At 44.3% G+C, this 15,553-nt stretch overlaps 1 protein-coding gene across 5 annotated transcripts in view; it reads right to left on the reverse strand.

The window, feature by feature from the left end:
• Positions 1–14,086, reverse strand: part of YEATS2 (YEATS domain containing 2) — a 53,847-nt gene extending 39,761 nt beyond the window's left edge. For 2 of the 5 annotated variants that reach the window (XM_067301972.1, XM_013942993.2), the window contains exons 1-8: positions 12,777–13,909; positions 12,356–12,473; positions 9,180–9,277; positions 8,979–9,071; positions 5,699–5,941; positions 3,122–3,237; positions 1,816–1,977; positions 8–119 (exon numbers count right to left, since the gene is read on the reverse strand). In XM_067301972.1, the coding sequence (XP_067158073.1) occupies positions 8–119; positions 1,816–1,977; positions 3,122–3,237; positions 5,699–5,941; positions 8,979–9,071; positions 9,180–9,277; positions 12,356–12,455 (924 nt within the window). In that variant the 5' untranslated portion in view covers positions 12,456–12,473; positions 12,777–13,909. Of the gene's footprint in view, positions 1–7; positions 120–1,815; positions 1,978–3,121; positions 3,238–5,698; positions 5,942–8,978; positions 9,072–9,179; positions 9,278–12,355; positions 12,474–12,776; positions 13,910–14,005 lie in introns of those variants that run through there. The other 3 variants (XM_067301971.1, XM_067301969.1, XM_067301970.1) reach the window with 3 other exon arrangements.
• Between the last annotated feature and the right edge of the window lie 1,467 nt (positions 14,087–15,553).

The raw sequence follows: 15,553 nt of genomic DNA on the forward strand, positions 1-15,553 counted from the left end.
CAAATACCTTCAAATTGTGTATGATATCAATCCTCTTGTTCTGGCTATCCTTAAAGTGTATCTGGACTCTCACAGGGAATTCTCCCCAGCCTCTCCTGGTCAGGTGAAACGGAGGTTCTCTGGAAACAAATGGTGATTCACATTTTGGATGCAAAAGGGGTATAGTTTTCACCATCTCTTTTTCAGAAAACCTAAAACTGCTTTCCTAACTGATAGCTAAAGTTACCTTCAGTCCTGCTGTTCAGCATGGACAGAATGCTAAATCTGATCATGTGACCAAAACCACAAAAATTCTCATTTCTGTGGACAGTTGAAAACATATTTTCACCTTGCGTAATGGAAGAGGGAAGAAAATGGTAAAACACTGTGCTAGATAAAAGAGCAACAGAAACAACTGACATTTTAACAGAAAGGCTGCTTCAATACCAAATAAAAAAAATACTTGTTTAAGAAAAGACCCAAGTCAGTTCCTAGGACACTGCTGCAAGGTGAGTTTTCAGTGCAGCATTCTGCAATCTCTGCTATCCCCTATCTTCTAACAAAAAGGCACCACAGCACAACATACAGATAACAAGAAAAGCTAACTCAACTAGTGCTACTCTCCAAGCTGAAAAAACAGGGCATATTTCTCTCTAACATTTACCATTACTTTGTTCGAACTTTAGTTTGTTGTAATTGTAAATCCCCAATGTGGTTTTGCAAAGAAACAAAACACAAGAGGTTTAAAGGCTATTTTCAGTCCAGAACATGAATGTTAATTAAAATGACTGGGACCATGCTACAGTAAGAAATCAATCAACTAGAAGGGATTAAAATAGGAGACAAACAGAACTGATGACAGATACTGGAAACTGAGAAGGCACAAAAAAAGATAGCATTCAAGTGTGATTTAGTACGCTATGCAAGAAATATAAGAGGAGTTTGTTTTCATTCGCCTCAACACCACCTTCTCAGGATCATTAGTGACCCTTACCAACACTTCTCATCTCAGATATGCCTTTCTGGAGTTGCCTTTTGGACACCTTGATTTTGCCAGATTTATGTTGCCATTTTGTACCTAGGCATCACAAACCCAACTTTCCGTCAGGCAGGTGGTGGAACACCTTTGGGAGAATAACTTCTTTGGGAAGACACAAAGTAGCTTGAAGGCATCCTCCCACCGTCTTGTCCAAAGGAACAAAAAGGAAAATTGACTAGGCATTTCCCTGCAGCAGTCAGCAGAGAACTGACCCTGGGATCTCACTGGGACAACAGTTTTGAATATGGCTTTGGGAGAGGACAGAGAGGCTGCCATGTTTCTGTAGCACCAACACCATCACACTCATGGGAAATTAATTCTGTGAAGCACAAAGTCAACCCCACTGACCTCACTACAGAAGAGAAATATTTGGGAGGGGAATAAAACTTCTTCCCAAACACATATGTGTCATTAAAACTATGGGCAAATTAGTTTTCTGTGACTCCTCTTCCTTTTCCACACAGGACTGGGAAATAGAGAACACGTGTTTTAACAACAGAAGCCTAACCTGAACAGCAGACAGTTTAATGCATACAGGAGATGCACAAACTCACATGGATAACACAAAATACAATTAAAAGCTTTTGTCAGTAGGAAAATCCAAAAAACTGTTTGCCACATCTGATACATAGAAACTAATTTTTTTTTTTTGAGTATTATTTCATGAGTATGTCAAGCCGAGTTGGAGGTTCAGGTAAGGCATGGAATACAAAACCAGGAAAAGAAGGGGCTAATTTTCTAAGAATCTGAGCATTGTAAGTGCAGCAAGCATAAAGACTGGAATAATGCCTTATTACCTCACTTCTACCAGGTCATTAGGTTTGTAACTGGGATGGAGGAAGAACCAGACTTTCTTGACAAAATGATTTATGCTGGGTTCTCTCCGAGAGCCCCTGACATACACCATCCATTTATGGGTTGACTGATCATTTTCTTCTCTCTTGTCCGGGGGAATGTACCTGGCAGAGAAATTAAAAAACAAACACAAGAAAAAATCCCAAATAAACATCACAAAAAGTATTATAGGGAAGATTAAGCAAAAAAATTAAGAACGGTAAAATGCTTATCTGTACCTAGCCCACTTACAGTTCTGTTCATTATTCCATATTCTGACATTTCATCAAGTCCTCCAAAAAACTCCTCCAGAAAACAAATTTGGATTTCATAAACTTATTTCTACTCTGTGCTTCTAATATATCTCCTCAGTATCTCAGTGCAGAACTGCCATATGAAATTCTTCCATTTAAATGCTTCTTTCTGAATTAGGAAGGTTTAATTTTAATGTTTTACTACTATCAACACTATCAAATCTCCTTCCCCATTTCTTGTGAATTACTGAGAAACCATATCACTCCAGAGCACAACATTGGTAACTCTGCTACCATAAACACAAAAAAGCAATTCTTATTATAAATTTGTAAGAAGCTTCATAGACAATATCTGGTTCTAGGTACCTTTTCAAGATGCAATTCTAAAACCTAAGTCTCATCAGCCAATGTTCACTACTTTCTATGCAAGAAAAAGAGACTGACCTAATAGTGAAAAGTCTGACAGTTTAAAACTTGGACTTGTCCAAATCTTTCTTAAAGAAAGCATTTCTTCACTAATTTCCTCAAAGTTACATCCCTGTCTTATTTCCCTGTCTTAAAATTTGTGGGGAAATATCATAAAAACTCTATAGAAGAATTTCTTCATACTATGCTAGACTTTCACAGAGTTTTCCTCATTCCATTTTTGTTTTTTTGTTTTGTTTTGTTTTTAACAACACTGTTCATATGGACACACTGAACTAGCCATTAGGGCAATTTGCTTTTCCAAGTTTTCATGGGAAAAATTGTTTTTTAATTGATCAGAGCAGGCTGAAAGACTAAATTTGGAAGAAACAGATCTTAAAACCTCCGTATATAACAACTATTAAAACACCTGTTCCTCCCCCAACGCTCTTGCTGACACTCAAGGAGGGCAGCCTTGGGTGCAGCTATTATTCAAAGGCAAGACCTCACACTGTGACAACTTAACAATTTTTAATTGTCTCCTGATTTTAACCTCTTATTCCATTTGATTCTGAAACGAAGAGCCATCACTAAGCCTTTGGATACTAACTTGGATACGTTGCCAACCACAATTGTTTTCTTCACATAAAGCCGTGAAGTCTCATCATTTGATAGTCCGGCATTTCGTTGTCCTGGTTTTTGAGAGCTTGAAACACCCGAACTGTCCTGAGGGTAGGGGAAGAAAAAAAGGCAAACAAAAAACCAAACATTCCTCTTAAACATTATTTTGTTTGGCACTAGGAAAGTAAGGCATTGTTAAAAAAGTAAACCTGCGCAGTAACATGAGAGACCAATAACAAACCATCTCTAAAGAAAGATATTTAAATTGCTAACTAGGCACATCTAAGTAACTCAGGCGTAATATGCTGCCTCGTCAAGTGCACACTGCATGGCTAAGCTCAGTGTAGGGTATGCAACATGCCATGGATCTGAGCCATGATTCCAGCCTGGGTTTCAGAAGCACTGGCAACGCGCTATCCGAAAAATCGAGCACCGCTAGAGTGGCATCAAACGGGTGACTAACCAAAACCAAGCCTCCCACAAGTTGCTTCTGAAAATATTTCCCTTTGCCAACCTCTGCCGCTTTGAGGGCCTCCAATTCCACCGCCAACTTCACCACTATGAATCAAGGCTGGGCCTGGGAAAGGTATTCAGCTTCAACTAAACTAGCATGGAAGTCAGCCATATTGTTTCACTGACATCTAGATAAGCTTACAAATCCACTGTAATTGTTGGGGATAATAAAATCAGCCTAAGCAACCCCGTAACACAATCTCAGCTATTAACCATGGCCAAGACTCGCTGGTAAAATGATGACATGGTCTCCCACACCACCACTCTAGGCTGCATTGTCATTTGAAACGGAACAAGAGACTTTTTTGAGATTCTCTTGACTAAAGGACTGTCCAGAGAATAAGGGACTATATCTTCTCATGAGCAACAGAGTTGGTGCTGCAACTTGCTACAACTTGCTAGAGTGTACTCCACTGAGACCTGTCAGACCAGGGTTAGTGTGGGAAGCAGTGGATTCACTAGGAATCACTATTGCCTCCTCTGGCAAGTCAATGATGTCCCAAATGGGAGCAAGGACAGTCAGAGGAGACCGGGATGGCTTCTGTTCTTCATCATTCCCTCTGCCACCCCTGAGCTATAGGCTGCGTTGGCCAAAGTTGCAACATCATGCCAGACCCAAGCAATACAACCGTGCCACCAAAGCCCCTACTGCAGAAACAAGTTATACTGATCAATGCTTTTATGATTCAGGTGGGTCCACAGTACATATTGCAGATCTGCCTTCTGCTGTGGATCCGAGGCAGGGTTTCAGCCACCTGCAGCCCTGTCATCAAGGGAAGCACCTTGCTTGTTTGACGGAGAATCAGCACTACTTCTGAAACGTAACACTGCAACTTGTTGAATTGTACAGTTTAGTTACATACAATGAGACACACCCATCTCTGGTTTGGATTATAGGCTGTACTCCTCTGGCAAGCCTGGAAACTGAACAAGACTAAAGGGAAACTGGCGTTTCAGAAAGCAAACCTCATCCATTAAGCAGCATTTCACCTGCAGTCAGTGAGAGAGCCTCCCTAGTGAAGCTAACTATGACTGACAAGTGAGGCAGCTGGTACAGACATAGAGGGGGAGTGAGGGAGCAGAGCTAGATGGGATGCCTAGGAAGCAGCAGCTTCTCTCCAGGAGAAAGTTACTTCTCCTCAGAGAAACCTTCTCTTCAGTTGTCTAATTGCAACTGTGAATAAGGAACTGGCTCTCTTCTGTTTTCTAGAGCAAGGGAGATGAGAATAACAGAAAGTTCAAGCTCACTATTTTGGGAGCTGTGGGCTATGACTTTATCCATGCTGTACTGAGGCCACAGCTTGAGAAGGATCTTTTCAGCAGCTGGGCCTGTTTCTGTGCGGATTCTTAGCTGCTGTTGTCAAATGATTTCTGTAGCTCCATGGTGAGCCATACAAGGAAAGGATCCAGGTCAAAAATAACACAGAAAAAAGCATGGGGGAACAAGGAAAGAAGACATTTTTAACCTGGTCAGCCTGGTTCAGTTAAACAGACAGTGATACTAGCATAACAGCGAGCAGTGCCACCATGAGAAACGCAACTCAAACTACGCACCCAGGCTCTACCAGTTCACACTCCCAGGATGAGCTAATCCACCAGTATTGCTATGTTTTCTCCATAGGGTGTTGAGCAGGCCAAACCCTGAACCCCAATGGCTTCAACCACTCTAAGCAACGCAGTTACTATGCGCACCCAGAGCCAGGCAGCAGCATTACTCAGTGGGGTCTCACCAACTTTTTAACAACACTGCTGAGAATGACATGTCTTGCTCTTCTCTCCAGGCTCTACCCTTCCTAATCTGACTTCCATCTGCACAGCAAAACACTTTGCTGGAGCTATGGAACACCTCCTTCCCCACAGACTGCCACTCAAGAGAGCAGCAGATCAGCTGTGCTAAAGCCAGGCTGAGGGATTGGGAACAAGCGGGTGGAGAGGGTAAGAAACAGATCTTCAGCAAGATGGGTGAAAACATGAAGAGCTCCTGGTGCCAGCACTGAGTCCAGACAGAACACACACCTCTAACAACTTGACCACCACTCGAGTTTTACTTTACCCGGCCAGTATTTCTGCTCTGTCTCTGGTCCAGGCTATTTGTCAGCCTCTCGTCCGCATCCAGGTTGCCATTGTCCTTGTCCAGGAGAAAGTCATTGTGCTGAGAGAGCGAGTCACTTTCGGAGTGGTTGGCAGATGGAGTGTCTGATCCCTGGTTAGCAGGAGACGATGATCTGGAGGGTGATTCCAAGAACTTCTTGATTGAAGGGTGATTAAGAATCGTTGCATCACATGACCTCGTCCCCTGCAACAGAGAGGCCAGAGAAATCCATTATTTTTCCTTTAGCCCAGACAAAATGAGGCTCTGCCAGAGGAGAAAAAAGTCAATGCCCAAAGGAAGATAAAATATTTAATCAGCTACCTTGCAGGAAAAACATATGTCACAGAAGATAAAAAACTTATAACTGTCCTACAGAAACAGGACCCCAAATTTAATCCTTTTCTACAAACCTTTTGATCCCAGAAACCCATCCACTTTCGGAAAGAAGGTCTGCAACCTAGTCAGACACCCATAACGTCACACTGCAAATAATGGCTTCCCTTCCTTTGCAGGCATCTACAGTCTCTTACCATACACAGAAAGGCCAAAGCTGCCCGATTCTTGCAGGCAAGTGAGTATGTAAATGCATTAGACTGTTTACTTTTGATACTGTGATTGGTGCTCTTGTGAATGCCTATGAGGCAAGCTACACGTATGAGTACACTGTCTGCTCACAAAAACTTAACAGAGGATGAAGAATAATATGCTTAGGCATGCTTGCAAACTTGCCTCAAACCAGACATATTAGAGTTAATCTTAGATCCTCCTAAACCTCCCTTTATAGGTGGCCTGCAAAGACTGTAGGGCGGAAAGGTGTTTAAATCTCTCTCTTTTTTTTTTCTCATTACCATAACAAAGGCCTAATAGATTTTTTCCTATTTTTGCTTTTAATGTCAGAAGTATCAAGGAAAACACCCATCACTCGTCAAAGCAGGTGTCCCACTGCCAATTCTCCTCCCAGACATCAGTCCCACCTCCTCCAGGATACCCTGCTTTGATGATGAATCAACTAAGCAGAAACAACCCTCTTTCAGCAGGAGAGGTCACAAGGAGAAACAAATCAAGAAACTGATCTGGTTCGGTCCGTTTTCCTTTGCAGGGTTATTTTTAATCCACATCAGTTCCCTGGTCCCACTCATTGTGTGACCAAAATTCTGCCCAGAGGATGGAGGGGGTGGCACAGAGGCAGACACCAGCACTACTGTAGCGCAGCAGAGTTGCCCTCAAGAGGTCATAGCAGTAGTGGAGTTGAACACTGTCCCCTCTTGGACTTTACAGGTTTGTTAGAGAGGTTTTTTTCAACTGTCCGTTCGGCATGCGATCTAAATTTCCAACTCTCCCTGCTTCAGAGCACTTAAAACAGTTTTGAAACCTAGATCTTGAACTTTGATTTTGATGTCTGCAGAACAGAAATCCTACCAGTTTTCCAGGCATTTGTACCGACTTAATGGAAAAAAAAAAGCTCATCTTTAAAACAAAAAAAACCCTAACAGAACTGTTCCTTCAGCTTTGTTCAGGCCCTTTCAAAATATCCAAGGAGAAAAAAAAAAGATCAAGAACCCTTTTTGATTTTCTCTGGTCAGGTAAACTGACCAACACATTGTCCACTAATTTGTAGAAAGAAAAAAAAAAACCTGTCATCATACTTAATCATAAGCCTCAAAACCAGGCAGTACTAGGCTGAATAACTGTTTATATCAGAACAGAGTAGGAAATTGCAAAACATCTTCCCAGAAGTTCACAGGCATTTATATAACAAGTATAACAAATTAAACTACAGAAGATTTATATTCTAACAGAAACAGAAATAAGACAATCATTTACTGTCAACAGAACCAAACACACGTTAACCACGCATTAAAAACAGACAACAAAGAAAATCAAAACTAGTAACAATTCAAAATTAAAAAGAGATCTAATTTAGCCTGCATGCAAATCACTATTTTAGAAGCAATTTAAAATCAAAGATACAGCTACACCAGCCATAAACTCATAAAAACTACAGGGAAAAAAAAAAAAAACAGAGCAAGGCCATACCAGTAAGTTTTGTGAGTATTTCAAAACAATTCTTGAAGTTATTGTTTCTGGAAGGTGTGCAACTCAGCAAGTAAAAAACAAACACCCTCCATGGCAGAACAAGTAAAGAACACAGGACAGTACAAGCTCTTGCTGACACATGATGACATTGGATAAAAGTACTTAAAAACATCAGAATCTCGCTCAAATTCTTCAGCCGCCTACACAAAAATCAAAGGAGGAGGAGAGATCTCCAAGCTTCCCAATACTACAACATTCTTTCCCAACTCCACTTGCTCAACTTGAATTCAGTGAGGCAAAAAACAAGCTGGATTTTTTTTTTTTTTTTTAACATTCTGGAAATCACAATAAAAATAGGAATAACAATGCGAGCCCTTGCTTAGAAGGGAAATTTTCTAGGTAGTAGAGTGAAACCTAGGTTTTCAGCACACATCTACAGTTTTCAAAATCAGCTCAGATAATTAGTGGAAATCAGATAAACTGCCCTGAATTCAAATGATGATAACTAAAATAATTAAACTGGTAGTGAACTACAAGGCAATCGGGAGTCTGCATTCAACCTCAGGATGAATCATGAACAGCCCACAATTAGCAGGCCATTAAGGTCACGGTGCTCAAAATCGGTGTTTAACTGGTGGTTTCCACATTTTTATCCCCTTGTGAAATCTCCTCGATTTACATCCTGCTTTAGGGACGCTATCAAGCTGTTCATCAAACCCCAAAGAGAACGGCTGCCTGAGTAAAGGGAGGATGGTTTCATGGTACTGACTGGTACTCTGGGAACCTGCATTTCTTTTTGGACAAGTCCCTAAATCTATCTGCCTCCACCCTTCACCTGTTAAATAGGAAAACATGTTCCTCCCTCTACCGGGCTTTGTAAGCATGAATTGCGAAGTGTGTGTGAGGCACCGTGCCCTCATGCAAGAATTGATGAAAAAAGGCCATTTCAGAAAAGAGAACCAAGTGCTGCTAAAGGACTTAACTGTTCAATGAGGATTTGTTCTGCTGAGTACCTGGGGCCTGGTTAGTGACACACAGGTCACCTTTCCCACCCCTGCCGCTACCCCACCTTGTCTGCAGCTCAGATTCCAACATTTCAGAAACTGTATCTCCAAACGGAACATCAGACAAACAGCCAATGAACTACACAGTCTTTCCTTGCAAATATTTCCTAAAGTCTTATTATTGCAAAAATAATTTTTACCTCTCCAGCTTTAAGGAGACCAGCAGAAGCGTAATAGTTAGCCACGATACAGGCACGCAGCTTATCCATCATCCTTCTTGCTTCAATCAGGCGCTATGAAAAGAAGAGATCATGTATAATAAGAGACAACTACTGCAGCAATCCCCAAAACACCCTGATCCATCAGGACTTTATCTATTTTAAAGAACAAAACCTTTATACCTGATCTATAACTTCAATTTCATGTTCTTTATTCTTCATTTCAACAGCAAATTGTTCTTTTATAATTGTCTCAATCTTCTGCACAGCAACATCTCGAGCTGTACAAGGCCACACATGGAAAACAAAGAAGAAGGAAGTATTTGTATTTCTATTTTTGAGGCTCCACTTGAAAAAAAAAAATCAGAAATCATTAAGGAGTGAAAAGTGATGGGATAATAAATTCAGCCCAAAAAAAGCAGGAAGGATCATTTTTCTGCAGAAGAAAGTCTTCTGTCTTAACAAAAAACACATGTATCTTTAAAAGCTGACTTATATGGAGGGATTTTTTTTTCCTTTTTAGGTCTGAGATGACAAACATCAGAAGATGGGAAGAACAGGACCAGTTTGCTTACTTTCGTCTCAGTAAAGCTGTAAACAGAAAAAGGAAAACTCAAATTTGCGACTGCCGAGCGCAGTTACCACTGCAGGTGTGCAGAGGTACGCTGGCACACTACTGACAGTTTTCTGCTCTCTTTGGGCCAGTGCATACTCAGGAAATTTAAGCCACATCACGTAGGAACAATAACTCAAACTAATACTTTGTGTGCTCAGCACCGGCACAAAACACAGCCTGCTCTGGAGAGCCTACAAGCCTTTTATTATCCACAGAGGAAACTACATTATCCGAAGCTGGTCCACCTCTTACAGAATCCTCTTCCAGCAGGGTAGGCAAAAACTTCTATGCATTCAGGAGGGTTTTATTGACTTTGGTAGAAAACATGTAGTTTAATATTTCAAATTGTTTGAATTTCTTACTGTAAATTAGACTTTCAGAACTGATTCAGCATCTTATTGTTTTTTTTCCGACAACATGTAAAAACAGAGAAAGAATAACTATTTTTGTTCTACACCTAACACAGGCTTTAAATGCCCCCTCCTTTGAGCAGTGTCCATTCTAGCAGGGAGATTCAACCAACACATCAGTTGTTAACAAGTTCAAAGTAGGAACTTCAAAAAGTGGGAATTCTACTTCCAGAAGAAAGCCTGGAAACAGTCCTCCAGCGTGCGTCAGAAGCACAGTGACCCCAGTACAGAGCAGCTCGGAGAAGCAGCTTGGGTTCCCTGGAAAAACTGGACATTGTTTCTAAGTGGAATAGAAGGCAGAAGATGAAGACTTTGTTTTGTGCTTCGGAGGAAGCACTTGCTTGACTAAAGGGTATATATCTGTTTGAAGAGGTTTCTAATATCACAATAGAAAGGGTGAAGAAACCAAAGTCTGTCAAAACTTTGCTGGCATGTTACAGCTAGCACACAGAACTTTACTGTCTGATCATAGTTACCTCAAATGGGAGCAATGCAGCTTATGCTTGCATTTGCAATATGTGTATCCTAAATACCTTTATGTATTTCTTTCCAGGTGTCTATATATATTCTAGGACTAGAAATACTTCAAGCCTATATTAAAATGGAATTATGGTTGGGTCTGTAGGAGTAATGCAAAAATAAAAAGCAGAGGGATATAATTATCCCCAAATCAGGAACACCATGCCCAGGAAATTCATGTGTAATGCTACACTTAAAAGAAATCTAAGCAGATTAAGGTAGGAACCGTGCAGTTCGGATGGAGACAACTCTTCCCAAGGCCGACGCCATGCAATACCAGTATTAGGACAATTAAGGGAAGTTAAGATTTGTGCTTATATTATACAGGCTCTTTAGAACACTGTATTTTCATATTTTTCTCCATTTAGTATCAAACACAGTCCTTAATTAAGACTCGGTCAGTGAAATTTGTATATTTAAGGAATTCTTGTATTGAAAACTGGAGATCTTCCAAGAGAAGGAAGAAGCCAATTTGGAAGAATCACCTGAGCCAGAAGTTCACTTTAGGAAGGACAGTTTTCCAAGAGCCCTAAGACTTGGCCTGCTAACCGTTAAAATCTTCTGAGAAGTTGCTTCAGAAGCAGGATAAAAATCTGTCTGCAGTCACTTGGATTCAACACCGCAGAGAGTGGCAACTTCTGGCAGACAGGCAGGGCAGACAGCTGGGAGCAGTAACACTTTTTTGCCACAGCTGGCTCCAACAAGGCTCCACTGTCAGAGCCCTTAATTGACCTGGAGACAAGACCTGCCCAGCAGCACATCCAAATTGAAGTTCAGTCTCCTCAGGCTGTACAGTGTCCTCCAAAACATCACCTGTGAAACCATTATCTGTCCCTCTCCACCTGGCAGCTCCAGCATCCTGCTCCATTCCTGGATCTTCTTCAGATCCCACAGCCAGCTTCATTTTTCTCATCTCTCTTTTCTTCAGCTCCTCCCATCATGATTCTCTCCTACTAGCTGTGCTATGCCAAATATCACTCTATCACTCAGCCCACTCCCTGTCCCACAAGCAAGAGACTCTACTCTCACTTGCCCAGAGAAGATTAGAACCTGACCTAGGCATCCAGCCAACGGGATGGTTCCCAAAGCATTTCTGACAGTGCCAAATGCATACCTACTCATGCAGCCACTCTCTCTACTACGCTTCTTTCGCCATCTTTCTTTCAATCAGCTAGCTACTCCTCCTCCTTTGCATCCTTAAAAACACCATCCTTCTCCCTAACTTATCCCTTCTACATTACTTCATTTCACTTTATCTGCCTGCCTTTGCAATCATTTGTTTCCCTTTTCCTAGAGCCAGTCTATCCCCAGGGTCACGGAATTCTTTTCTCCCACCCGTACTGCTACCAGCTGCTGCATCCCCCAAACTTGTAAACTAACTGCCAGTCTTTCTAGAAGCAGGTTTCAACTGCAAAACAAATGCACAGGAAGGAGCATATCCCAGCACGGATAACAGCTGGGAAGATACTTTGGCAAATACTTTAGCAAGCAATAAGAACCAGAGTACACGGTCAGGCGCCCCAGAGGGCTTGTGCTCTAGTTGCTATCATGCACTGAAGTCTGTGACCACACGCTTTGCTGCTGTCATTACTGAAGCTCAGTTCAGCTATCAGGTATGAATGGCTCCACATATGACAATCACACCTTCATGCTGCTATACAGAGATATCACCTGCTTCCTCACCCTCTGTCCCTTTAGCTCCTCCTATCCAAGTCCTTTTCTGAACTGTTTGCAGACAACACGCAGAGAACCTGCTGAATCCGTGGCATTTCTAATTCCACACATGACACAATCGTAATTCAGACAGTTCCTACCTGACTGTTCAGCTGCTTTGTGACGCTTATTGGGATGCGTGACTGCGATGTCCTCATAGTCGGGGTCCTTCTCCACAATCACTCTCTTGATCCCAGACATGTTCTCTCAACTACTCCACTGAGAGAAAAATAAAAGCAGTAACGTTACCCAGAGCAACTCTCCAGACAGAGTTCAAACTTTCTTCTGACACTACAGGAGTCATAGCAGGGAGGTCTGCCTTGGAGCTCGTGAGGCAGCTGGAACACCTCCTTCCCCAGTTGCTACAGGTCAATCCACAACTGCAAAGCTCAGAGCTAGTCCAGTTATGTACAATCCACAAATTTACACTGTCCCCTGATCTTTGGTCTCTAAAACCCACCACAACCAGCATGCATAAAACTCCTGTGATGCCGGAATGACAAGACAAAAAAATTAAACAACCTTTGCTGTCACTGAACAGCTGCTCTGCGAATACACCTTGGCTCTCTCCTGGAAGGCAGATTTCTTAATGCTGGGTTAGCACATGTGACCAGGGAAGACCACCAAGTCAGGTGTTTGTATTAGCAACTTTTCTTCCACTTTAGCCACTGTCCATTGAAGTAAAGGTCGCAATCCCATCCCCACTGAAGTCTCTACTCAGATCTTGGAGGATATCCGGACTTGGTTGGCTCATCAATACCTAATCTCAATACAGCCAGGATATTTTCTCAGTACTAGCACCATCACCTCCAGCATGCAGCGCTTGTGCAGAGGGGAAGAGTCTCGATGTCACTACACTGATGGCTCTGAACGAGCCGGGACCCAAACATATAGAGACACAAACACACAATACTATTTGGAAAATGTGGGTGCTCACCTATGAAGTCATACAAGTAGAGAGGTACACAAGTGCGTATGCATTAATTCATATCTAGACTGTTAGAGAAGTACAGCTTTCCATAGTGTGGAATAACGTCCCAATGCCCGGCTGAGTTTCCTCTCTCTGAAACCGCTCAGGCCAAGGCATCCTGCAAGCACAGCATCTCCACTGACGCTGCCTCTGAGGTTTACCTGGAAAACTCCTGCATCTGGACTCACGCTTCCACACCAATACACGTACTTTTTTGTTTCAACACACAATTACAAATTCATTTTAATAAGAGGTAGTAATCGCCCACCCAAACACCAGCACGCCTACGCGTCCCCACGACCGCTGGAGTTTAACAGGCGTGTCTGTCAGGCGGCGAGTGAACACCAGGCACTGCTGTAACCAGAACTCGGGAGGTCATCAGCGATAAAACATTCGTCACCTCGGAAGCGCCGGTGGCCGCGTCGGGTCTCGCTGCTCCGGGGGGCTCCTAGGCGCCGGGGCGCTCCGTGCGGCCCCGAGCCTGCACAGGGCGCGGCCGCCTGCAGCTCCTCTCCTCCCGGCCGCTTCGACGTGCCCGAGCCGTCCGCGGAGCTGCGGGGAGGCGGCTCTGAGCGCGCAACGCAAACACAAGCCGGCCTCAGGCGCGAGGCGCCGCGGCTGCAGCGCGGCCGTTGGGGCCGTTGGGCGCCCCCCGGGGCGGGGCGGGGCAGCGCCCGCGCCCCACGTGCGCGGCCGGCATTGTTCCCCTCCCCCCGCACGCGCGCACAAAGCGGCGCCGCCGCAGCCGCGCGCTCCTCCCCCCCCCCCCGCCGCCGCTCACCCGCGCTCCGCCGAGGCGCGCGCGGCCCGGCCCGGCCCGCCGCTGCCGCCGCCCCGCTCCACTCCGCTCCCCGCCCCGTCCCGTCCCGCCGCGGCGCGCTCAGCGCCGGCCCCCGCGGCCCCGGGCCGCCGCCGCCAGCAGCGCCGCCGCCATGAGCGCAGGGCGCTGCGCCTCGCTGCCCGTCAGCGCGAGGGGAGGGGCCCGCGCAGGCGGACAGCGGCCGCGGGGAGGGGCCGCCGCCGCCGCCGCCGCGCCCGGGCAGCCGCCGCACCTGCTGCCGCCGCCGGGGGCCCACGGGCGCCCCGCAGGGCCCGCTCGGGGCCGCGCCGCCCTCCCCGGCTCCCCGCCCGCGGCCCCGCCGCCGGCACCGGCGCTGCGCACTCACGCGCCCTTCCCGAGGTGCGAACTAACTGTGTTTTCGTGGTTTGTTTCTTTTTTTCTTTTTTTTTTTTAAGGGAGCGGAGGCAATACGTGAAAAGGCTCCTGCACAGGAAAGGAGCTCCGCTCGGCGGTGCCGTTGCGCGGCGCTCCGGCCCTGACGCGAGACAACGCGCCGCTGCGCGGCCCGGCCCGGCCCGGCCCGGCCCGGCCCGGCCCTGCTCTGCCCCGCTCGGGGGGGAAAGGGCAGGTACCCGACGGGCTTGCAGGGCCGTATTAGCCTGCGAGACCGGCGAAAAGGGAGATTAAAACCGTGTGATAATGTTGCTGTTTAGGTGTTCTGTGTATTGGCACAGTCCTGCTTTATTGGCCAAAGCCTTCTTATTAAAATAAGTAATAAAATTGGAAGAAGACAAATTTTAATACAAAAAAAAAAAAAAAGGAGCATGATTAGAAAAAAAAAGCCATGAGAAATGAGGCATAACCTGACTGAGATCCCAGGTAATGAAATTGTGCAAGAGATGCACAGTAGCACCTAGATGCTTCATACAACTAATAATCTACACCTAAGAAAATAATGAGAGGCTGCTGTCTGCAGAAGTCCATTAAAGGGGGTTTTTGCACAGATCTTGTTGCATATGTGCTTCAAAAAATCTTATGTTTACGACTCATGGTATTTCATAGTCTGTCAAATCACCTAAAATTGTCCAAATAAACTAATGGATTTAACATCACGGGTTTTGTTTGTTTTTTACCAAATCCTAATACCTCTGTCAAATGTAGTTAATAACAAATAGCACTTTGCTCCATGGTAGTCTCATTGATTCATGGAGTAAGCTGCTAAGCAGCATGAATTAATGGCCAGCTCTTACATGTATTTTCTAACTTATTATGAGGCCACAAATTGTTAACCAGTGTATGTATGCTTAATGTTCAGGGATCAAACCTTAAAATCCTCTTTTTCTGGTTTCAGGACCACTACTAGAAAGGCTGATTTCTTATCAGGCAACAAATATGAACTGTGGCAAATCCATTGAGACTGTTCTTCTACCCAAGCTTGTATCATTTTCATCAGGAATACTATGTATATAATTTAGTCTGATTTTATTTTCTTCCTTTTCCTTGCTTAATGGAGAGAGGATCAGAAGGAGTTCTAGTTTTAAGATTTCA

This window comes from Apteryx mantelli, chromosome 9, assembly GCF_036417845.1.
Source record: "Apteryx mantelli isolate bAptMan1 chromosome 9, bAptMan1.hap1, whole genome shotgun sequence".
Classification (NCBI taxonomy): Eukaryota; Metazoa; Chordata; class Aves; order Apterygiformes; family Apterygidae; genus Apteryx; species Apteryx mantelli.